The 25,498-nt window shown below is 38.9% G+C and overlaps 1 protein-coding gene across 1 annotated transcript in view; it reads left to right on the plus strand.

Moving 5' to 3' along the window:
- Positions 1-25,498, plus strand: part of FOCAD (focadhesin) — a 113,591-nt gene that overhangs the window by 83,134 nt on the left and 4,959 nt on the right. Inside the window, exons 27-41 of the mRNA XM_014952613.1 lie at positions 1,793-1,909; positions 3,795-4,033; positions 5,714-5,803; positions 11,390-11,537; positions 12,738-12,857; positions 13,814-13,936; positions 14,781-14,858; positions 15,242-15,313; positions 15,478-15,580; positions 16,740-16,820; positions 17,887-18,015; positions 20,779-20,894; positions 22,183-22,443; positions 23,094-23,183; positions 24,410-24,587. Coding sequence (XP_014808099.1) covers positions 1,793-1,909; positions 3,795-4,033; positions 5,714-5,803; positions 11,390-11,537; positions 12,738-12,857; positions 13,814-13,936; positions 14,781-14,858; positions 15,242-15,313; positions 15,478-15,580; positions 16,740-16,820; positions 17,887-18,015; positions 20,779-20,894; positions 22,183-22,443; positions 23,094-23,183; positions 24,410-24,587 — 1,945 coding nt within the window. The remainder of the gene's footprint in view (positions 1-1,792; positions 1,910-3,794; positions 4,034-5,713; positions 5,804-11,389; positions 11,538-12,737; positions 12,858-13,813; positions 13,937-14,780; positions 14,859-15,241; positions 15,314-15,477; positions 15,581-16,739; positions 16,821-17,886; positions 18,016-20,778; positions 20,895-22,182; positions 22,444-23,093; positions 23,184-24,409; positions 24,588-25,498) is intronic.

The following is a 25,498-nucleotide window of genomic DNA, read 5'->3' on the forward strand; positions in this document are numbered from 1 at the left end:
CCTCCTCTTCTCCAAACTAAACATGCCCAGTTCCCTCAGCCTCTCCTCATAGGACTTGTTCTCCAGACCCCTCACCAGCTTGGTGGCTCTCCTCTGGACACGCTCCAGCACTTCAATGTCTTTCCTGTAGTGAGGGGCCCAAAACTGAACACAGTACTCGAGGTGAGGCCTCACCAATGCCGAGTACAGAGGCACGATGACTTCCCTACTCCTGCTGGCCACACCATTCTTGATACGAGCCAGGGTGCCGTTGGCCCTCTTGGCCACCTGGGCACACTGCTGGCTCATGTTAAGCCAGCTGTCGACCAACACCCCCAGGTCCTTTTCTTCCGGGCAGCTTTCCAGCCACTCTTCCCCAAGCCTGTAGTGCTGCCCGGGGTTGTTGTGACCAAAATGCAGGACCCGGCACTTGGCCTTATTAAACCTCATCCCATTGGCCTTGGCCCATTAATCCAGTCTGTCCAGATCCCTCTGTATAGCCTTCCGACCCTCAAGCAGATCAACACTCCCACCTAGTTTGGTGTCATCTGCAAACTTACTGAGGGTGCATTCAATCCGCTTGTCCAGATCATCAATAAAGATATTGAACAAGACTGGCCCCAGAACTGAGCCCTGAGGGACACCACTGGTGACTGGCCGCCAACCAGATATAGCTCCATTGATCACAACTCGCTGAGAGGAGAATGCCGTGGGGGACAGTGTCAAAGGCCTTACCAAAGTCCAGGTAGACAACATCCACAGCCTTCCCCTCATCAAGAAAGCGGGTCACATGGTCATAGAAAGAGATCAAGTTGGTTAGGCAGGATCTCCCTTTCATAAACCCATGCTGGCTGGCCCTGATCCCTTGGCTGCCCTGCACTTGCTTTAGGAGCTCACTCAAGATGATCCTCTCCATGATCTTTCCTGGTACCGAGGTCAGGCTGACAGGCCTGTAGTTTCCAGGATCCTCCCTCTGACCTGAGTCAATCTGGGAAGGAGATTCTCTACCCTTAGTGGAGTATAATGAATCAGTATGACCGGGTGTTTGAGGGACTGGTGAGTGGATGCGAAGTACTTCATATTTTGAAGTTCAGATTTCACCCTGCTCAGTGAATGCCAGCTGGTAGCTGCTATGTCACCTATACAAAAGCAGTCAGAACACGTAGGAGCCTTCTCACAAGAAATATAACACGTTTATTTACTGATTTTGACAGATGAGTTAGGGGTCTGGTGGACACTGAAGCCCAGCCAGCCTCTTTTCTTATCTCTTAATCAGTTACAACAAGGTGTTTTAAAGTAGTATACTTGACACACTTCTTATTTCGGCATCAGCACAGCATCTTGTCATGTTTCACCAGCTGTGATGGTCCAACTTGTTTATGCGGGTATAAGAAAGATCTTAAAACCATCCAGTCAGCCAACTAAAAGCTCAGACCAATGGGTCTGTTGGCTACCCTATTGTAGGCTGAGTTAAATGCGTACAGTGATATGGACAATTTTTGCTAACAAAGGCTTAGGCTACCTAAGGCTTGCAAGGAAAGGCAGGTAATGATCTGAGAGACATTTTATTTTTTCCTTGCTGTTGTTCTGAGGTTCCCTTGGAACTATCATTTTTGCTTTCACTGAACAGTACCTGATTAAAAGTAATGTCTGGAGGGTCAGCTCTGGCAAGTAAATCAGGCTACTTACTGTACAGAAGAGTGACAAAATAATCTCATTGCTGATGGATCATAACTGGAATGTCTACTGCTGAGCTCCTGTTTGGGTAGGACCTGATTTAAAGAAAAATAACAATGAATTTTGATTTTTGCAGACTGAGCCTGATTTTCTTCCCACAAAACACTGGATTTCTATGGTCACAGAGACCCTTTTTAGTATTGTGAATAGCCGCTATCACCCTAAAGGTCAAGTCTTCCCATGGTTCTACCAGGTATGTGTTGTGATGTTAAAGGCAAAAGAATGTATCTGGAGTTCTTAGTGTAGAGTTTCCTGGTTCTGTTTGCCTTGTAGTAATTGTAATACAGGAGAATCAAAACTTTTCTTGCTTTTGTTCTTTTTCTTTCTTTTCACAAGGAGTGAAAAGAAACACAAGGATTGTTTTCTCCTTGAATTTGTGGTTGCCTTGAGTTTTTGTCCTTATTACCAAAATAGTAAAAACCACGTGAGGATACATGAATGAAGGAAATTTTAAAAACAAAAAACACTTCAAAACCTAGAATATTCTGCAATAAAATATGTACAAAACAAACGCTTCTAAAATGAACAGACTCTCCTCAGACCTCACTACCAAACTCTTGGTTGATTCTGATGCTGTTGCTTGGGGCTCTGAAATGCATACCTATTAAAAATCTAATATTTATGGAGCCAATGATTCTTATTTTACAGTATCTCTTGAACCCTTGAGGGCCAGTGGAAGTTGTATCATACGTGCTTGCAGTGCGATAACCAGCCTGAAATTCTCAGGCCATAAAAGTATCAGGCAGTTCTTAAGGAGGGCCAGGAGGTTGACTAAAAGCTCAGTATAGACCTTAAGGAATTGCTATCTCTGGACTGTCTGTGGTTGAAATGACCAGGTTGGAGATTCTTTGTGTCATGGATGCATGGATGTTTGGGTCCTACAAGGCCAAATACCAGTCTGCTAATATATCATAATGCTTTTTAACTGGAACTTCGTTAACTGCATTCATGAACTGCGTTTAGTCCAGTAGATTAAATGTTAGCATTAAAAAGCTGAAAGTTACTGATCAACTTGAGTCGGGTCTGGCAGGTCATCTCTGTCATCACTGATAGGGGACATAGGTCACCAAATCAAATACAGTCTTAAATAAATGCTAGACTAGTCAGATGTAAGGAGATTCAGCTGCTTGCTTGGAACAAGCAGTTCTTGCTGAATTGTTCTGTGACTCCTGGCTTTACAAATAGTGCTGTTTAATAAAAGGTGGGTTTGAGATGGAACAAATTACAGTGTTATGTTTCTAAAATACACTATGTTTAAAAAAAAAATTAAAAAAAACTTATGGTCGTAAAATTCCAAGGTACACAATGTAAATCAAAGCCTTGCAGAGTGCCTTGCATCCTGATAGGATTTTTTTTCTTTTTCTTTCCAGACTTGCACATGAAGGTTGATAAATATACGTTAGGCTATTACTTACAATCAGTCTTTGCAACTAATAAAGCAACTTACAATTGCTTTATTAGTAGAGGTAGCTATACGGATTTTACCTTTCAAAATGGAAAGGAATTAAAAACATTTGTAAGGGATATTTGTTCTAGAAAGCATCTCTACTAGTTATCTTGCAACATCTCATGATATTTTGTCAACCTAGGTAGAATGCAGTGAAGGTGTTGCTTTTTCCAACTCACTGAATTCTTGGTTTGTTAAAATTACAGAAGCACATTAACATCAGGGCTGGTTTCTGTTTGCCCTTCTGATCATACTGCTGGATATTTTAACCAGGAAGGTGAAGACTGAAATAAACCAATGTATTTATGTGTTAAATTTTAGTTGCATCCTGTATTATCCTTTGTTTAGAGTTTCATACTTAACTATCTTATTTACACTTAGAAATTATATGCTGAATTACCTTAGTTTTAAGCTGCTTACAAGGTAATGCAAATGGAAAAGTTACCATAGAGAATACCATTAAATACTCTTTATTGCCAGATTGGAATACATCTGTGCTGCTGTTTGCTGTGTAGGTATTTATCTTAATTTCCTGAAGTGCTGGGTGTTACGAACTGGAAAGGAATTTTATTTCCCTCCCACAGGAAGAAAGAAAAGGAAAAAAAAATGTATCTTTTTTATGTTTTTCTAGAAATCCTATTCGGGTGAAAATACTGCTAGTATTATAGCTCGTTCCTGTGCCGCCACTGCTTTGTCTCTCCTGGTGCCAGTTTTCATTGCATCATGCAAGGAAAAGGTTGAGGAGGTCCTGAATATGCTGACTGACAGATTACCTGGGAGACCAAATGCTGATGAGTCTCAACCTGTTCAAATCCACATGGGCCTTGGTTTGGGGATGTTTATCTCACGTTTGTATGAAGAAAAAGTCAGGTAAGGATTACCATACATAATTCAGGTGTGCAAATCACTTCTTCCTTTTTTTCTTACATGTGGCCTTAAATTCTGAGGAATTAAAGTATTTACAAGCAAATGATTCTTGTTTGCTTGAGGGGGTTTGCAATGTTTCTTAAAAGTTCAGTCTTCACCACCCACTCAAACAGATCTATCCTGAATATTTTGCTATTCTTTCAAGGTGAATGATTAATTTTCATAACAACCCAAAGTAGGTGTGCAAAGCAGTCAGCTAGAAGGGCCACACATATGCTTTCAAAGGGGACTAGCTGCCCTAGGAGACTTAACAGTAAAATAATTCACAGTTCTCATCAGCTGCTTTCTAAGTGGTGCTGCAGACACTGGGTAGTGTCCACTTGAATCGTGTGACCTACACACATGGGGATGGAGCTACAATGGAAGTAGTGTAATGGGCTGTCTTTAAGGCATGCTGTTATAGCTATTTTGGCAGAAAAGAGGTGTTCTGAGGTTGGTAGAATGTGCCTTCTTTACAGAAGGGTTGGCCTCACTTGCAAATTTCCAATGATTCCAGAGAAATTAAGAAGTAGGTTTGGCTTTATGCTTCTCCAGCTTCATGATTACTAGGCATTCTGTCTGCCTATATAATCATAATAAATATTTAATTGGTGCACAAGCAGATACCAAACAGATTTGGCTGTCAGTTGTTAATTGGCTCAGTGAAGCCAATGTTTCTGATGCACCTGCCTTTGTTAAAACACCGTGCAGCACTTGCAGTGTTCTAAACTTCGTGCTTTGGTGTCTTGATGACTTGCTGCCTCTGAATTGGCCACATAATTTGGGAATGGACTCTCTGGACTATTAGTCAGTGGTGACAACTGAGCTACATGCAAGCACTGAAAGGCTCTTAAGGAGGATGATGTTAGATCAGCTTGGTATTTTGGAGTATGTGAATCTTTATTTTGGGTTTGGGGTTTTTTGTTGGTTGGTGAGGGATGTTAAATTTAATAAATTTATCTAAAAAATTCTTCTATCTAAAAAATTCTAGTTTTTATTCTTCCACTGCCCTGCTTAATTTCGAAGGTAATCTCAAACATTCTTCCAAGCATTGCAAAACCTGTACAAATATATCTATAACTAATATCAAATCATAGAGTTAGTTTGCATTAAAATGTGCTGTTCATTAAGAAAACTGTGTATGTATTTTGTAAAAGTCCTTGTGACAGTCCTTGTGACATCTTTGGAGTGAGATGTAAATGCTTCATTTTTTATCAATAAGTTAGGCAAAAAGATGGAGACAGAAATTTATGGAAGTAATATCTTAAAATGCCATGAATTTTCAACTTATACATAGTTACAGGTTTAGCTGAGATCATCTTCTTTCAGTATCTTTCTCCTACTGTCAGGCGTGTTTTACATATCCTGGGTGCTGGGTTTCTTTCTGGGTGTTAAAGCAATAGTGGTTGCCAGTTAATGTCTGAATGCATTTTTATTATTTGTATATGAGTATGTTTATATGAATGTTACACGAATGGCCAGTCACATAGTTATTACAGAGTAGCATGAGGACCTGTTACATCAAGATAAGAACTGTATTTACTGGCACATTCCATCTTAGGAGTATGTTTAATATCCTATATTATCTAAAGAACAGGGCTGTGTTAGGGGTTTTTTTTTTATGCTTCTGTTTTGGTTTTGTAGTGAGGTGCCTGGTCAACAGATGAACTTAGTTCTAATGAAGTCCCTGGATGTGCTGGAAGACTGCTGCTTTGACACCAGTCTGGAGTATAAGTGAGTTTTCCTTCATTACTGCTGATATTTTGTTTTATTTTGAGCTCCACCTTTTTAATTTTATTCTTTCATTCTAACAGGAGTATAAGGATAGGATAAGGACACAGTGTGTTCTGAGTAATTCCAGAGAATCACCAACTCATGCAGGCTGGCAAGACCTTCTTCGGAGGTCCACATCACTCCCCAAAACAGACTACATTGCCCAAGGCTTTATAGCCAGGGTTTGAAACCCCCAAGACTGGAGACAGCACAATGTCTCTGGGCCGTGGCTCCACTTTTGGGCTGTTCTTATCTCCGTGTGAATGTCTGATGTTTCAGCTTGCGCCCAATGCCTCTCAGCCTCCCACCATGCAAGAGCCCAGCTACATCTCCTCAGTCCTACATCTGTCAGTGTTGGAGATACTGTTGGGTGCCCCCAGAGCCATCCCTTCTCACAGATGAACCAGCTGTGGTCCTACAGTCTCTCCTCTCAGGGCAAGGGCTCCAGCCTCACTGCCCTGGTAGCCTTCCATTAACTTGCTCCAGCTTTGTTCGTGACTTTCCTGCATTCAGAGCAGTTTTGCAGGTGTGTTAGTAAACACAGAATAGAGAGGTGATCCATCTTCAGCTGGCTCTCATGGCTGTGTCTTGCTCATGTTCCTGCACACTGCTGGCCATCTTTGCTGCCTGGGTGTATGTCTGGCCCCAGTTCATCTTGCTGCCCACCAGTGCCCAGCGCTGTCCCCAGGAGCCCAGCCCCTCTCTTCCCAGCCTGTCTGTTGCCAGATGCAGGCTGTGAGATGGTGCTAGTTGAATTTCAGGATGTTCCTGTGGGCTTATTCCTATGTGTACCATTTCTTCTGAGTGTGTCCATAAATAAATATATATATAATACTTTATATATTAAAATACAGAAATATATGTATGTGTGCGGAGAAGGGTCTAGAGCACAAGCCTTATGAGAAGCGGCTGAGGGAACTGGGGCTGTTCAGTTTGGAGAAAAGGAGGCTGAGGGGAGAGCTTATTGCTCTCTACAACTACCTGAAAGGACATTGTAGGCAAGTGGAGGTCTCTCTCTTTTCCCAAGTAACAAGCAATAGGATGAGAGGAAGTGGCCTTAAGTTGCACCAGGGAAGGTTTAGATTAGATATTGGGAAGAAAAAATTATTCACTGAAAGGGTTGTTGAGCATTGGAACAGGCTGCCCATGGAATGGTTGAGTCACCATCCCTGGAGGTATTTTGGGAGGTGTAGATGCGGTGCTTAGGGACATGGTTTAGTGGTGGAAAAATTATTCACTGAAAGGGTTGTTGAGCATTGGAACAGGCTGCCCATGGAATGGTTGAGTCACCATCCCTGGAGGTATTTTGGGAGGTGTAGATGCGGTGCTTAGGGACATGGTTTAGTGGTGGACTTGGCAGTGTTAGGTTAACAACTCGACTCGATGATCTTAAAGGTCTTTTCCAACCTAAATGACTCTATGGTTCTATACATGTAGCACAACCATACAGTCACTGCTGCAAGGTGAAAAGAAGCAGTGACCACCACTGCTAATGCCTGCCAACCCACAAGTGAAAATCTTGGGCGTGTATAGAGAACCTCATCGTCTTCTCACAGGCAGTGGGAAGACTCCAGCAATTCTAGAAGCAGGGCTGCTCATCTTACCTGCACATGTTCATTAATGGAAGATGTTTTAAAAGTCCTTCTTTGGTGCTCTTAAGTGGCTGACAGGGTGTTCAACGATGTCTAGCTGCTTCTGCACTGGAGCCTGTTACTGGAATGTGCACGTGTGTACAATACAGCATCAGCTCTAGGAGCAGCTGCCTCGTGGCTTATTTATCTGGGAGAGCCAGGCTATTAATTTAACAGCTGTGGATGACATGTTGAATAGTGAGTAAAGCAAATATATTTAATTTAATCAACTGAAGTTATGCTTCAGGTGTCTCAAAGAGAGGAGCAGCCCACCAGAAGGGCAAGAAATTATTGAAAGCTACTGCACAATTACTAGCATTGGCAAACATGGAATAATTGAACAATAGAACAAGTGTTAGCTGCCATTAAACAACTAACATAACATGTGTAAGTATGTAATAATGTACAGCATTGTACATAAAAAAAAAGCATGTACATAAGTAGTATGTGACTTGCACAGTAGTCATTTCCCTTTTAAACTGGGGAAGGAACTTCTGTATCTTGAGTGCCTCCGTGTGGGTGTCTGATGTTTTATTTGATTTTGAACATTATTCTGCCAGGCCCTTCCCTGTTCAAAGGCAACAGCAATAATTCCTGTTTGCCTTCCCACCTCCAGTGGACCTTAGGGCTGTGAACCCAAATTCTCTTTTTCTGGTAAAATCATGTTGCAAGTTTGTTGAGAGCAGTTACATTATGTGGTACAGATATGGGAGAAACAGAGTTCCCTTTTTTCTGAATGCCAGAAAAGTTAGACATCTTGCACACTAAAGGACATTATCGAGAAAGAGAGCTTTTGGCTGAATTTCTGATTTTTGTTTTGTTTTTCTACCTTGAGTGTCTACGTAAGAAAGTGGTTTATCAATGCATGCGCTATGCAAACTGGAGCTCACATAACCAAGCTCCACTAATGATTTCAGCCTTGATAGGAGTGTTGTTGTTATATATAATTTTCTTCATTTAATTAGGAGAATCCTCTTTTTAAAATCAGTGGGCCTGGAGTGAGTAAGAGGAGTGAAGAGAACAGTTGTTTTCAATAAGCAGTGTGAATCTTTCCCTCTGCTTTAGCTTGGTGAGAGAGTGCTTGTGTTCCTTAAGAATCCCTACATCTGTTAAAGTTGCATAAAATACTCTAAACTTAACATTTGCTCTTAGAAAAAGTCACCATGAGAATAATGCTTCTAAGTCAGTACTCTTTTATCTGTCATAACCACACAGTGAAAAAAAGCAAAAAGAGTAACTCAAAATCTTTTAAAGGGGGAAAAATATTTCTGATAGTTAAGCGTGTTAATACGATGCTGCTTCAGTTTTTAATTGAAATGGAGTTTCATAGGTTGCAGAGTCCTAAGAGCTTTGCAGTTGCTCCTGATTATAAATGGAATGCACTCAGACATTATCAGGAAATCTGTCAGTAGACCTTAAATCTGCTTTTATGTTAAACAGAAACTGAAATAACTATATTTTAAAAATATACTGACATATCTCTTTCCAGTATGCACATGTATGGAAAGTGGGCATCACAGGTGATTTAGACAGTCCTTTATGCTGCTAGGTTTTGTCAGGCTTATTGATTACAGAAGCTATATAACAGCTCATTTTTTCTCCCAAGCTTAACTTATATAGGGCGTAGGTTCAGCAAGCCTGTACATTCATGGCTGTTAACTTTTCCAGTTATTCATGTAGATTATATTCGATAGATTTTTGTCAGATCAGCCTCAGTGTACCGGGAAAACATAGTAAGTAATCAATTAAAAAAAAAAATCCACAGCAGGGTTTCGGTTGTAATAGTACAGCATATGGGTAACAAACATAGCCATACATCTGGTCCCTATATTGGAAGGTTTTGCTTCCTCTCTTTCCCCTTCCCACACACCTTCCTGCAAACCATGAAAAACATGTTGGAGATTCGGTTAATTCTGACATTTTGAAAGGTTTGCATGTAAAACATTTTTGCATGTAAAACATATTTCCACAGGGCAGTAGAGTTTTCTGTCTTGCATTGTTATGTTCCCCATATTGAAGATGAATTCTACAAGATCCTTGCAGATGTGGCTTTTTGTATAAAGTTGTTGCATGGCAGGAGTAGCTTGCATCTGTAGGAATAAATACTGGACAAATTATAAATATTGATAATCATTGACCTAAATGTGGTAAAGAGCAAATTGTTGTGAAACTTGAAACACATGGTAGCCTTCCTTTGAATTGCTATGTGGAACATTAAACTAACTTTTTATGGTGTTTTTTGCAAGGTCATTAGCTGCTTGATTTGGCTTTAAAGCATTTTCAATCAAAACTGTTGTCAAACTTTGATACTGTTCTTACAGAATCCTGACAAGCTCCACTGACCTCGGTATTATCAGGATTTGACCCTTTAAAAAATACCAGTTTTCCTTAATCCTAAAATACAGACCTTTATTTTGTTTCATTATTTGTTCATTAAGTCCATCATTCTGTGGTGTAATGGACTGTATTGCCCTGTATACAACATTATTGAGATAAATGACAATAGATTGAGATGATTCATGACAATAGTGCGGTATGTCTGATGCAGTGGCAGTAAAACACTGAAAACATGCTGGGAACTCTGAGATACCATGTGGATGAAGGGCACTTAAATATTATGTAGATCACCAACAACGTGCCCAAGTGAAAACAATTGCTAGTTACAGAAAGAGGCGAACAGGGGGTGAAGTTTTATTTCAGTCCCCACTTATGTTTTAGTTCTTTGCAAGGAGTCAGTAATATTAAAAAAATGTATCTCTAATTAGGAACTTCCTTGTGTATAAACCATGTCCTCATTTTGTTGGCTTTTCATGAATTTAGATGTGCTAGTTACTTAAAAATGTTGATTACAAAGGGTTTCATTTTCTTTGCGGGGAAAAAGAAGACACCACTGCCAGGATGCCACCCCAAGGCTTCTAGCCATACTTAACGTCTTCATCCCCAGTTACTGAAAAACATTAGCTTATAAATATGCCTGAAGTCATTCTCTGAACTTTCACTTTTGCTTAGTTAAGTAAAAGCAGTAACTCTTCCCATTTTGACATTGGATAGCAGAAGCTTGGAAGAATGCCCAAGATCTAGCCACGTTCATTTGACTGCTCGCTACATGCAGTGTCTGTCATTAGCACGCTCAGGGAGATGCGCACGGAGAACAAATCTGCAGATAAGAGCTGCAAGGCAGAGACCATGAAGCTGTTTGTGCCAGCTGCCCTATTAAATTATGTACTTTGAGGCTATGGTTGTCTTGTTGCAATTTTAAGTATCCTCAGCATGAAACTGTTAGTCGTGCTGGATATGTCTGCCCTATTGTAGCTAGCTGTGCCACTGTTGCATGTGCATGTTTTAATACATACGGGTTAGAATGTGTACCTGATGCTTATGTTCTCAAATGCAAGTGAATACTTCAGTCTGTGCAGCCATCATAGCCACTCACTGGGTCAATCACTAACTTCATTATTTTTGCAAAGTGAAAGCAACAGACCCTAATACAGCCAGAAGACCTGCAATTAGTATGTTGAACTGGGATATCAGAATTTGGGGTATCAGTGCAAATCAGGTGTGAAAGTTTGGATCCATACTTCTGTCATACTAGTTGGATGTACTTGTTGATGGGGATATTGGTTCTTAAGGGACAGAAGGAATAATGAGGCTGTATGTGTAGGATTTATTATTTTAAATGCACATTTTCTTCTTATGCTCTTCTTTCATCCTTTGTCTCCCAGAAAACATCACCTATGTGTGAAATAGAAACCACTTGTAAAATTGACTATGCTAAGTCATTATGCACAGGGCTATATATCAGGCAAGGCCAAGAGGTCTTTTTGCTCAGCAACCTATATGTTGGCGTGAAAAGAGAGTTCAGAGCAGCCAAAGCATACTTAATCACTTTCTTTTTTCTTTTTGTCTTCTCTTTAAGCACTGGATGTATTTTGGGAGTAGGGCTTGTTCTTTCACTTATGAGTTACAGTAGCCAAACAGAATCGCGAGTGCACGTGTCCGCTTCATTGCGAAAGCTCTGCACGTACCTGGACAGCAGTGAAGACCAAAGCAGATCAGTCCAGGAGGTATTACATATTTTATCACTTATTTTAAATCTTCCGGTTACTTTCTCTGTTGCCTCTCTTTAGTAATGGTAGACTTTTTACTGAAGCTTTGTCTCTTTAGTACTGGAATGCTTGGTTTCTCTTATTTCTCTCACAACATATGGCTTTATACCTACTGAAAAAAACAATAATAATAGAATAACCTGTAATACTGCACAAACTTAAGAAACCACCTGAAAAGATAACAGACATAATTCTTTAAAGTGCTTCTTTAATTCATTAACCTCAGTTTAAATTGTTGAAAGTTGGGTCCTGAGTAACTGTGGATATGGGTCTCTTTTACGTACAGTTGTCTACTAGAAAGCAGACAGCAAGTTGCTCTTGGAGAACCTTCAAGCTAATACTTCCTCCTTCAATATGCCTTCTGTTTCCTTCTTTGAAAGCTGCTGTCACTAGCTAATGTGAATCTTGCAGTTGTGAATGCTGCTTTGCCCCATTTGATGTTCTCTTTATAACTGTTTTGAACACTTAAACTGAGCTCTGCTAAGTTTGAGCATGCATTTCCAGAGAGAATGGGATGTGTTCTCCATAGATAGTAAAACCTACCTGGATGCATTCCTGTCCAGCCTGCTCTGGGTGAACCTGCTTTGACAGAGGGGTTGGACTAGATGATCTCCAAAGGTCCCTTCCAACCCCTAACATTCTGTGATTTAAATTTATTTTGCCAAGATATGTCCAGTAAAGTTTTGACATTTGCCGTCTTGAAAGTTCAGACTTCGTTTCCTTATTCTCCATGTCTGAGGCTGAAGAGCAGAAAAGCAGTGTCTCTTGTGAATCTTCTGCAAGGACATGTAGCTAGTGTTACGCACTGTCTGTAGGAGACAGTTCTACTACATGCTCCTCTCCTGGCCTGATGGGATCACAACACGCTGTCTATGCTCACATAAACAATTATCAGATACTTGTGTTGAGAAGAGTGACTGCATTTATGTGGAAAATCAGGACTTTGACCTGCTTAAACCCAGAAGTACTTTCCAAGCTTTAGTTGTATTTATTTAATGTTAGCGTCAAAGAAGAATCTTTCAGAGAGGAATAAACATCTGAAATATAAATAGAAAATGTCATGGCATTTTATCATGCTGGCACTTTGCTCCATGTGCAAATTGCTATAGTGAACTTGATGAGACACTGGTTAACAGAATTAAATACACTTTTTTTCAGGTACTTGCCTATTCTGTGGCCTGTTCCTGTGTCTCTGCTTTCAGTGTTGGAATCATAGAAGCAGCTGAGGCTGAGGAGGCCATGAACAAGCTACGGACCTTAGTGGAAAATAATCAGCAGGTCATAATTCAGTGTTTGATCTTTGATTCAGTTCTGTTTTTCTCTTAGCTATTTAGTATTGAATACTGCTTTACCCAGACTGTAACTTCAAGAAAATTATATTGATCAACTTTCAGCATCAACTACCATTGAGCAAGTTGCACATACCATGCAATTACCAAGACTACTGCTTGATCCATTGATTCATTGTCTACAGGTGTATAGCAATTGCCATACTGAAATAAAAGCAGATTTTATACATCTGATTGCATTTAGATGAGAAAGTGGTTCTCTTGAGTTCTTCATGTCTTCAGTCCCTGCATTCTGCCAATTTTTGTCTCTTACAACGTGGTTCTTCAGATTCTTTTTCTTAGTAGGAAAATACTTCTGCTGTGCTCTTCTGAATTTTTGCATTCCCTTAGCTACCAGCCAGTGCATCATAATCATAGCCACAGCTTCCTCCAAGAATCTGTTACATCCCTAGTGCCCCAGGGTTGCCCTCTAAAAATGCCAACAGTAATCCCCATATTTTGGTGCATGTTCTTTTTTGTTAAATGCTTGCCAGAAAAAAGATGTGGGGGGGCAGGGGTGGGATGGGGAGGTGGAGGGGAGAAGCAACCATTTTGAATCAAAGCCTGGTATTACACTAATTAACTATTTATAACGTTTATCTGGAAAATAATTCAAAACAAACTACCTTTGATACAGCTTTTTATCTTTGTATCAGAAAGTCTATTTTAAACTAAAGGCTTCAGAGCAATCTGTGTGCCAAAGATCAGCATTTAATATCAGAAAATCCTATGTCACTTGAAATACAATACTTGAAATAAGAAAGGATCCAGTATTTAAGACAAGGACATTTATTCTAATTGTTGGGAAATAATAAATATTTAAGTAATATTTCAATAATAAATGTTTAAAAGTATATAGAATCCTTTGGAAGATCTGTTTTTTAATGTGTCTTTTTCACCTTGCAGACTCACAGTTTTGCTTTAGCTCTAGGTGCAATAGTACATGGTTTGTCAGCTTGTGGTCATGGAAGAGCTGAAGAGCTGAGTAACAGACTAATGCCAGCCTGGATAAAAATTGTGCTTGCAGAGGTAAAGAAGTTTGAATTCATATCCTGGTTTGTTTTTTTGTTTGGTTGGGGTTTTTCTGTTTCTTTTTTTCTGGGTGAGGGTGGGTGTGATTTTAAATGAACAGGAGGGACATAATTTTCCTTGCTTCTACAGGAGTGAAAAGTTAGGGCTACCTGAACATGCTGTTTGTTTGATATTTGGAAGCAAAAGTATACCTTTGGGCTGTTTGCTAAAGGAAGAAGAAACTTTCTCCTCTGCTTGGATGATTAATGGGAAATGCTTATCTCAATGAGATCTTAATTTGAACATCTTTACTAATTTGGAAAAATATCCAAGGATAAAATCTAGGTTATTAAATGAAGATGGCTTGTGAAATTAGGTGCTTCTTATCAAAATCACACTAACAGAATGGTGATTATAGGGCCTCAGTTTTTATAATAATTTTAATTTATCTCAATGTAACAAAAATTGTGTGTTTGAAATCAAGCTCTAAACTTACATATTAAGATTGCAGCCGAAGGTAAGTGTCAATAAAGAAACAGTGTTTCAGGGTTGAATTGCAATGGCATATTTTTGGGGATACAGACTGCTAGAAAAAGGTGATTTGTCAGGGAGAAATGCATGATGATTTCAGATGGTGGGGAGAGGAGGGAAGCTCCATATAAAGCCTTTCATTCAGCAAGAGAGGGGTGAACAATTATCCAGCATGCTGGAGTCTGTCCTGAAAAGGTTTCTGGGATAAGAGTTGTACGAGTAGCAGTACAAGTAGCAGTCAAGGTTTCCAAGTTGGAAGAAACAAGAGTTTTGTCCTACAATAGTGTTGTTTGACTGCATTGATGCACCGATCCTGAATTTATGTTTCCAGGGTTCTCCAACAATGCAGCGTCTGGCTGCTGTCACTGGGCTGGTTGCACTGGTGGGCTCTGAAGGAGGCATAATACAGGTAAGAACATGCAAGCAGATGGAACTTTTATCTTTTCTATAAGTATGGCTAGAAAACAAGATGGAATGACTTCCTCTGCATCCTTACAGTGGTTATATACCGGAGCATCCCATTTATGCAATAGTGGCACGTGTTGGGTGTGAACCAAGCAGGATAGAATTGCAGTGTGCAAAAGGGGGCCTGTTCCATTTTTCCCATCATACTCCCCATGTGAGGTGCCACTGGGGAAAAGTCCACAGCCACATAGGCTTTCTCCTTTTCTCCTCCACACAAAAAGGCGTGTGTGCAACTGCAATATATCTTTCCAGTACCTGTTCTCCATTCTGTTGTTTCTTATTTCGCCTATAAAATTCACATCATATATTTTTCTTTTTCTCTGGCAGCTGAAGTCTGAGAGCATTCAGTCCTCCCAGTTTCAAAGTAAGCTGAATGAAGTCATCAGAACCCTTACACAGGTAAGAAGGTAGCCTCTGTTTCCTGCTTTGAATAATGCACTAGGGTACTGTGACACCTTGCACAAACAGGCCAAATCTCTTTAAAGAAACTGCTAATGTCTATGTTTCTTGAATGAGGCAAAGTAAGGAAATTTGTCTAACCTGGTGGTTTATTGTCTCAACAGATAATCAGTTTTTCAGGGCAGATTGGCCTTCAGACAAATGCAGCTGCGCTTTTGGGACGCCTTCATATGTCCTGTTTATCTTCTACCCAGAACAGGGCATCTGGTAAGATGCTTTATTGTTGCTGCTCGGAGAACATATAGAAGTAGCACCAAGCTAAAAAGGCAGTGAGGGGCACCTTAGACAATACAGGCTAGACAGTCCTGTTAAATGACATTACAGTCTTTGAGTTGGAGACCCCATGGTCCTATGTGCCAGACCTAAAAGTTGGAACATGAAGCAAGAATCCATGTGCTGAGTAGGATCCCCCCCATCACCTTTTATGTGCAGTATTGAGTAAGATTCTAAGTTGTTCTGGTCAAACTTATATATTGCTTCTGTCTTTATTCTTTTATAGAATAAACTGTAAAGATGTTCATGTAAAGACGCATCTACATTACCATGTACATCTACATTATCCAGTCTATGCCCTTAGAACTGATTCATCTACTCTTTGTTTTAGGACTTCCCACTGTATTAAAAAAACAGCACTTAAAACCAAGAGAAAGCTGACTTTTTAAAAGTATTCTTCTAGAAGAGATCTTCTGTGGTTAGCTGAAGTAAATGTTCTATGTCATTTCAGCATAGCAGTTATCACGAAAATTCATATTCTGTTGATAAATCATTACCTTCTGCTCTTCTGCTGTTGTTTCAACATCCGTTGGTAAAAACATAGGGAAAGTTACACCATGGATGAAATACCAGAAGGAGCTTATGTAGTGGAAGCTAGTCACTTCAGTGCGAACCAAGTCAGGAACCAATAATATGAAGTGTAGATAAATGTCCTCATCACAGAAAAAAAAAATATATGAGTTTGTAATTTTGTGTAATCTTGGTCGATGTTTCTGATATTAATTAGACTAGATAGGTTAAATAGATGTGGAATCTCTCAGTTGTATTACATTTACTAAGTGTTTGAAGCTCTCCCTTTTAAAGCCTGGCTCTCAGTGGCTGATACGTTTTAAGGAAGTTCTTGTTGCTAGCTTTTCACTTGGTCAATTAATTTGTTTTTTCAGACCTAGTACTTCTTATCAACACGAATGTTTAGCTTGCCTTAAAAGTGGAAAGGCCAATGCATCAATAATCTTGTGGTATAAATGCTTTTAGTCACGTACAGAATTAGTAAGCTCAAACATAGCTCAGTTTGGCCTTTGAATTTACGGGAGAGCTGGAAGATGTAATCGCTGCTGACATGTTTTAGTAAACAGTCTTTTTGTCTTCACAGTTCCACCAGATTTTAGCTACTTGCCTGAAAACAGCTTTATCAGGGCAGCCATTGACTTTGCCGTTGAAGGTGGAAAGAAAGGTAAGAAGGCATCAAACTACAGTAGTCCTCTGGGAAACTTGTTATTATAAAAGGTGATCCTAATAACCCACTTTCATTTACTTAGAGAATTTTTCCAAATACTAATTTGAACTTCACTAATGTGGGCTATTTAATCTCTAAACAAAAAACTGAATAACACTTGAAAAGCAGAAGTATAATTGTGTAGTTAGGGCATTAGTTTTCTCCACTGAATTTTTTTTTACTTTTATTAAAACCCTCCCCTCCCTCTGTGTCTGTGAGATGATCTATCTTCCTTTGGGGAATGAAAGTCAAATCACTTTAAGTGTTAACATGCAACCTCAGGCATACTCCATCACCAGGCAAATTTTCCACTGCCCCTTGTTTCAGTCATCTTAGGTTAAGAGTGTCTGTAACAGAGTGGTGTTCAAAGGGGTTACTGCTATGTGTGATAAATGCAAAGGAACCTGAAAAAAAAGTACTGTTACATGAGGAGTGCTGCTAAAAGAGAGATACCATCTTTGAGTACAATCCTAAGGGAGATAAAGCAGAGGAGATTATTCCTGTGTTGACCTAAGCAAGCTCACTGCTGTCCTATGAACCAGGCTTTGCTTTCAATGGGGGTAAAAATTGTCCATGCTTTGCCTCCAGGAGGACTTTCACTAACTCTCTGTGTTTAAGTAACACAGTATGTAGCAAAAGTCAGCACCTGTCCAGGAAGGGGAGGGAGAGCAGTGTCAGAAAATTTAGCTGTTCTCCTACTAACAAATGCAAAGCCGCTACCCTACTAGATGAGGAGTATCTGTAATTAATTCATATATTGGTTCAAGGGGAAGAAACCAGAAATTTTCTATTTATCAGTAACAAAAAGCCTTTTTTGATAGGACATTAATGTTAAAGATACAACTGTTGATTACAAACAAAAGATAGCTAATTCTCAGATACAAAAAGAAATAGTAATTTTATAATGCTTTTTAGCATTTCATTACAGATTGGTCTTCAGTGCAGTATTCATATTTTTTTCATGAGCTATTTAGCCAAATGTTTGTGTATAAATTTCAGGCTGTGATTGAATCTTCTGTTTTAGGTCCTGAATCTGTCCCAGCTGAGCTGGTGAAAGTAGCACTGGCACCCATTGCATTAGTTGGAGAAAGCCATCAGTATCCACCTGTAAACTGGGCATCCATTCTTTCTCCTTTGATGAGGCTAAACTTTGGTAAGATTAATGGTTTTCTATTAATGACTACTTGTCACACGACCTCTTTACTAACACAACTTTCACAAACTTCAGAGCCTACTTCAGGGCTTGAAGTTATTGCAGGGACTGAAGTGTTTACTCTGCTTTCAAGACCAACTTCTTAACATTTGCAAGTATATATTTGTGAAGGCTGTGTGGACAGTTTATTTTAACTCAAGAAAAGACTAGATAAGACCGGAGCTGAGAAATTTGGAAGTTCCCTAAAACACTGGTGAAATTGGACCAAATTTTTCATTTGAATTATTTACATTAAGAAAAGGCCATTATGAGGCTCAACTAATTGAATCTTATTTTCGGTACCCACTAAATGCTTGTTTCAGAGGCTGCAGGCAGCTTTATCACAAGTTTGAACTGCTCTGTAGTTCATCTAGCTATCAGTAGTCTGAAATACGCTTTCTACTAAATTACACTGTGGACAGAGGAAGGCATATCCCTTTTTCCATCATGATCCTGATTTAGTGCTTCTAACAGTGTTTTTTCTTCATGCTGGAGAGTAGCCTTGATCCTGAAGTATTGTGTTGGACAGCTTGTATAATATTTTTCTACTCAGAACATCTGTTGGTGCCTGTTTTGGTTCATGCAAGTGTCTGAGTTTCAAACTCATTTCCTTAAAAAAAACAACCAACAAACAACACACTACTGTGCAAAGTTCCTTATTCCCTCGTTTGATTCCACTGAGTTTTGTTTCTCATGATTTATGTAACTGTTATTACTGGCCTTGCAGACTCTTTTACAACTGGGTTGGGCAAGTGCTGTTATGTTTAAATAGATGTGCTGTAGAGCCCAGATTATGGAAGATTATTCTTTTTTCTTTCTGGTGTTTGTTTTACTTAAACAGAGTGCTTGTATAAGCAGTAGAAGTCATTGCACTGTCCTGTGAGGAACAACTGCTTGCTAGATACAGAAAGATTTGGCTATATGTTAAGCATTTTTACTTATACTTGAGCTGCAACTTCTGTTTTACTTGGTATTCTCGCAATTGATGGTAAAGTCTTTCGTAAGAATACGTGAAAGAATTTCCTTTACTGAGCTCTACAGTCCATGCTGATGCAAATTTGTGTGCAACCTTATAGATAGCTGAAACTTGTTAAATGTATGGGGGATTTTTTTATTCCTGTTTTTCACTTAGGAGTCTTACTTTTGTAAATCAGGGGAATTCCAGAGGAAACAGTACATTGGTTTTGTGGCTATGTTTTTATTGACTTCAGACAGCGTCATAGTCTATATTTTTATACATAATTTATCTTGACTGTCCCTCTGTAGCACTGTGGAAGTTACACACTCCTCTCTAGATTATATGTACATGCAGAAATAGGTCTTGCTGTGTGCTAATGAGCAATATTCATGTTGTGCTAGAAAGTGTAATGTAGAACAGTTCTATTATAACCTAACAGTCCACCTAGAAATGTGGCACTAATACAGCATTAATATTTTTATGAAACTAAATTCTCTCAGATTCTCTAGGTCACTAGAGAATTCTCTAGGTTATTCATGTCTGAGAATTCATGACTATGAACCTTAAATGTTTTACGTATTCTACTGTGAAGATGTGTTCATCTTCAAATATATTGAAGACAACAGACTGCATTCCCATCTTACAAGGTTTATTACACTTGTTGCTGAGCAGAAATGGTATAACGTGATTGAAGTAGCACCTGTTTGTTGTTCAGTAGTGCTCTGAAGTGAATAGTCATAGGCAAATCATAATCTGTGTCTTAGCAGTCCAAGCTAGTGAGAGAGAATTTTTGTATTGGGTACTGAAGTCTCTTGTTACAACTCCACCCTTTCCAAGTTCTACAAATGATTTAACTTCTATATAAGATGTTTTATGTTGAAGAGCCTGATATTAGACTCTGAAATTGTTGCTTTGTTCATGCACCATTAGTGAACTTTATAAAAGTCATGCTATATAGATTGCCACTTTTTTTACTGAAAGAACATGCTAACTTGCAAAGAATCTATTTAAATTTTATGCTGACATTTAACAGTAATGTATCTTCTGTCTAATGGGTCAAATGCTAGTATAATACTTAAATTGTTTGTCCTTATGTTGCTGTAGCAATCATGAACTAGACAGAAGCCATGCCATTGCTTAAAGCACCTTTTCAACGAATTTATGACTGGTTATTCTATTAATAAACAGGCTGTACCAGTCATTAAAGGGACTTTAAAAAGAAACCAATAAGGATTCCATAACCATCATAAACTCTATGCACAGTAAGGTCTTCCCACGTGTTAGGTGTTAGCATGTAGAATGCTGAAATAAAGCATTCACAGTAGTAGCAGTGACTAACCTCTGTTTTGTGATACATTATATGAATATGGGCTACATGGAAGAGTAGAAACATGTGAACAAATGCTAATTATTCCTGCATTTAGCAGGAAGGAATATTGTTTCATTTCTCCTTCTGTAAATTAAATCTCTTTATTTGGCAAGGAGTTTTTTTTTATTTCTTACTTCTCTTACCATTCCCACATTTTTATTCCTGAGTGGATTGAAATGAACTTGGACAAATCCTGAGATTTCTTGCTGAATGTGCATGAATGAGTAGAGGAGTTCTAACATGTATGTGTTAAGAGCTTTAAGCAGCATCTTTAGAATAGCAAATTTTAATGAAGTGTTCTAGTAGAACAATATTCCTCCTTTATTTTGTGAGTTGAGAAAAAATTTAAAGTAAAATTAATTTCTTCATAGCTTCTGTTTATTTTCTTCTGCTTTAGGTGATGAAGTAAAACATCTCTGCCTTCAACTGGCTGTGACACAGGCCCAGTCATCTCAAAATGCAGCAATGCTTTTGGGAATGTGGGTGGCACCTCCACTTGTCTACAGTCTCAGTGTATGTATGTCAGAAAATTTATGGTATCTCAGCACCTCTTTCCTTAGATTCATCAGTGATGATGTTTAGAATATCTCACCAGAAAAATTATTACACTAGGTTCAGAATTCTGCAGAAATACTATTCAGCAAATACTTACAGTGAGAGAATGGCTATTCTGGGGCCTTGGAATTTAAGGCAAACTTAAGATCTGCTCCATTGGTTTTACTTAAATTGCTTAAGACCGTTTTCTTCTCTCTTGTTTCATGCTATAGCATGACCTAGAGATGTAAGAAGGCATGGCATGCAGGGAGAAAAAGTATCTCTTATTATACCAGCCAATAGTATTAGAAAAAAAGTCCCACATATCTGTCCAAAAGCTTGCCCGCTTCTTCCAGCCACGTCTCCTGGTCTAGTAAAATGTGTTGCTTCTTGAAAATCTGGCCTTAATTCTGTAGACAGTCAACAGACCAACCTATAATAGTGTAATCAAATCTGGGCTTATCCTCTCCTGCAGTGCAGCTCTTCTTGCAGAGGTACAACATGGATTCCATGATCCAAAGTGTAAAACTCCATGAATCCCACAGTGCACTTGACTGTGCAGTTCTCAGTTTAAACAAGTTGAGGAGCAGGTTCATGACAATTGTCAGAGAAGCCATTGTGGATTTCTGTGACCTTTTCCAATTCTTTAAGGAGTATTTTTATCTTGTAATTTTTAATTCATTAGTCTTCAGACATATACAAACACTTCGCAATTTTAAGATATATAGGCATCTTAGGTATCAAAGGAAAGGTACCAAAAAAAGGTAAATTTTATTTCCAACGACCAGTTTCTCACTGCAGTGGAGATTTGGGGTCACAAAATGAGCTCAGCCACAGAGTGTGTTAGCTTTGGATTCCTTCAAGGTAATTATTCATTCTTACTCACTAGCTAGCAATATTAATGGTGCTAGGACTACCGTACTTCTGTCCTTGGCTGTCTAGTCAGTCTGTATGCTATAGGTAGGAATGCAGTGGGCAACATAAAGAGAAATCATAATTATCCTGTCAGAGATGTGATATCTAGGGTTCATTGAAAGAAAGTTCCTCGAATTTTAGGGGAAATAGAGTATTGACATGTTTGAACTCTTTTTAGTTCAAGCAGTTCATCCAAAGAGGGAAGAAGAATTGAGAAGTATTTTTGATTTTGAGTGCTTTTTAAAGTGGTATTTGAGCCACAGTTTGGGGGGTTTTTTCATCCTTTATAACAATAGTTGAAGGTCAGTGAAAAGCTGGAATCTGAAACTAAGCAGAAGTTTTTGTTTTGCAGATGAAAACCCAGAAATACCTTTTCACGTCTCTGCCTCTATGGATGAAACATGTTGCGGAAGACAAGCTACAGTCTTTTACAGAAGTGTTTCTGATACAACAGTTGGAAGTGAAGAACCGCACAAAAACCCCAGAAATCTGCCAGTGTATTTTACAGGGCCTCATGCAGGCAATGAAACTACCAAGCCCTGCCCAGTACTGCTGGAGCATTCTGTGCCAGGCTGTGGAGAAAATATTTGAGCTTCTACCAAATAAGCTTCAGGTAAGGAATTAAGTATGAAGTGTATGAACATTTTTCTAACTGGATAGTCCCATCTTTTTGCATTGATCCATCACATTTGAAACATGAAGTAGATGTAAAATTTGTAGTGTTAATAGTTAAGATGCCTGCATAATTTCAATTTAAGTTGCTTTCAGATATTCTTTAGAATATGACTAATTTGTGAAACCAATTTAATTTACACGTTTTCCTCACAAATGATTTAGTAATGGAAAAAAACAGTATTAGTACTGAAATAAGCGTTACTGAAACAGAAGTAGAGAACCTTCAGAAGGGACTTTTTTTTTTTTTCCCTACAGAGGATTCAACTTCTCACAATAATTTGAAGAAGCTATCTAGCTACAGAAAGTATCTCCCAAGGAACAGCGTTTTTCCGTTAAAAAAAACAAAACCAAACTCTTTGAAAGTTTTCAGATACCATTATTCCTTAATAATTAAGTACATTGAAGTCCCCAGCAAATACAGAATTTCTAAAATAGAATAAATAAAACAAGGCTAATCACTAGATTAAATATTCATCATGATCTAAATATTCATCACGATCATTAACAAAGTTCTTGGACTGACCAATTTTAATGATGAAGAAACCCAGAAGGATATATCTAAACATGCGTTTACTTTTCTGTTCCTAGAGAGGCGATCTGGACACGTATATCGATGTAGCAAAATGTATCTCAGAAATGGCAGATCCAGAGATTGATCGCGTTCTCCAGATCTCTCAGGTAATGATGTGTTACTCCTGGTCTTTTATCACCGAATGATGTGAATCAACCATGCCTTAGGGTTTTTCTTGTCCACAGAGTGTTTTAGCTCATTGGGAGCACCAATTGTTTTATCTGCCATGCAAGTAAGAGTGTTCTGGCTCTAATTTGTAGGCAGCACAAGTGATAAGAACCCATATCCAAAACTTTCTCAAGGCAACTGCAATACTAGTGATTTCCCCTGGTAGCTTTGAACTGGAGGGTCTAAGTAACTTGGTCAAGTTCAGACAGGACTCTGTTAGCAGAGCAGCAATGGTGTTCGATCTTCTGAATCCCAGGCCAATGATGCAAACAACAGACCATAGTCCTCTTTGGTTAACACAACTACCTACTTGAAACAGACAATGCATCCCGGTGAGGAGCTGTGCTTGAGGCGGTGGATCCTTGCATCTGTTAAAAACGTGAAATACTTTGACTAAACAACTTTTAATTCTTGACTTAATGTGCTATATTTGCATTAATGCTCAGTGTCTCCTGATGGACGGGATGGCTAAGGATTACAGTGGAATATAAAAGCTTTCAGCTTCTAGCTGAAAGCAGTGGAATTATTCACAGCTGAAATGCTAAGGGAATGATGGAATATAAAAGCTTTCAGCTTCTAGCTCACCAGCAGAATCAGTTAGCAGTGGAATTATTCACAGCTGAAATGCTAAGGGAATGACCTGTGTGGAAGGACTTGATGGTTTCAGATCAGATTGTTAGGAACTACCATCCATGACCTAAGTCCGTGTTGTTCTGTTTCTGGCAGATTCAGTAGAGAATCAAGTGTTTAAATAGGTTAGGGAAGCTGAACTGTCATTTCCTTATATCTTTGAGTTCTTATTTCCACACTGAAAAATGTCATTTAAGAAGACCCTTTTTGTCACTGCAGTGAATCTGTCTTGCAAGAAGACTAGGGTCTCCAGAACTATCAAGTTGGCACATTTCAGTTTAAAGGGGAATGTAAAATTTAAAGCAGTATGAGAACAGTTAAACTATACTGATTTTCAGTTTGCTGGACTGTTTAGAAGCATGTGAAATTAAATTATTATGTACAGTTTTCTGTTTCATAATTTGTCTTGAAGAAAAATGAGCCTGCTGCATAATCAAAGAATTTCTACTCTTTTTTTTATAAAGAGGAATTTATAAAGAGGTTCCCATGAGAAAGGTATGTTTTAATTTAACCTGTTTTTTAATTGCATTTACAGAACAATATAGAGAAGGCAACATTCGTGAAACTGTATTTAATTTTTCAAGGCAGACTGCCTTTGGTAAGCTTGAATGCCGTGATTGATACTGTCGCAGGATATCATCAGAAAGAAAATATTTTATGGATGCTCCTGCATAGTTTTTATCACACTCGTATTGTGAACCATGAAAACACAGGTAAGGTCAGGCTTAAACAAGAATCAATGACAAAATCAACAGATACCAATGGATCTGCAGTGATTCTTTTAAAATATTTTTAAGATGGTTTAACCCAAGTGTTTAAAATTTCTCTATATTAGAAATTACTCAATCTTCTGAATTTTTCTGTTCTTCAAATACTTGTATCCAACATTGTTTTTATGTTTTCTCCAATTCTTTGTGTTTCTGTACACCAGCTACAAGTCATTTATCTCAGCCAGGTGGCTTGCAGACCAGAGTTTTGACTAGATCATGTCTCATAGTCTTTTTAGACTTTCAGTGTATGGTAGTGTTAGAAATGTACATAGCACATCAGAAACCAGTGCAACTCTGCTAACCTTCAGATCTAGTATCTGACTTGCCGTTGTGTGACATGGTAGCTAGGGCTGTGTTCCTTTGAGACTGGTTGAACCAAGGTGACAGCTTGCTTTTCTGAGCTCCACGCACTGAGTTAACACAGAAAACAAATTGCCCTTCTGCCTCTTCGTAACCATACCAGATGGTTATCTGGTGGGTTAATGAGTTGGGCTGGCTCAGCTAAGGGTCTGATAAAGTGCTGCAGCTGCTGCTGCTGCAAGAGGAATTGCAGAATCACACAGGAAGATAAAGGAGGAAGAAACAAGAACAGAAGGAGGCAAAAATGAGGTCTTCCCATTTTCATGGCAGAAGGATCTTTGGATACTTGTGTTCACAGAACAGCTTCAAAGCATTATATTGCTAGATGCCTTAACTGCCAGCTGTGGTTGAAGAACTTCAAACAGTAGTGAGTTATAAGTGAGTGAAGCAAGGCTCCTTTGGCTAAAAGAGGAGGCAACATAAAAGAGGGCACATGTAAAGACTATAAGGAAATGGTAGCATATGAAGTGACATGGTCTCAAAGGTGAAGATGG

The sequence above is a fragment of the Calidris pugnax genome, unplaced genomic scaffold (genome assembly GCF_001431845.1).
Source record: "Calidris pugnax isolate Ruff unplaced genomic scaffold, ASM143184v1 scaffold208, whole genome shotgun sequence".
Classification (NCBI taxonomy): Eukaryota; Metazoa; Chordata; class Aves; order Charadriiformes; family Scolopacidae; genus Calidris; species Calidris pugnax.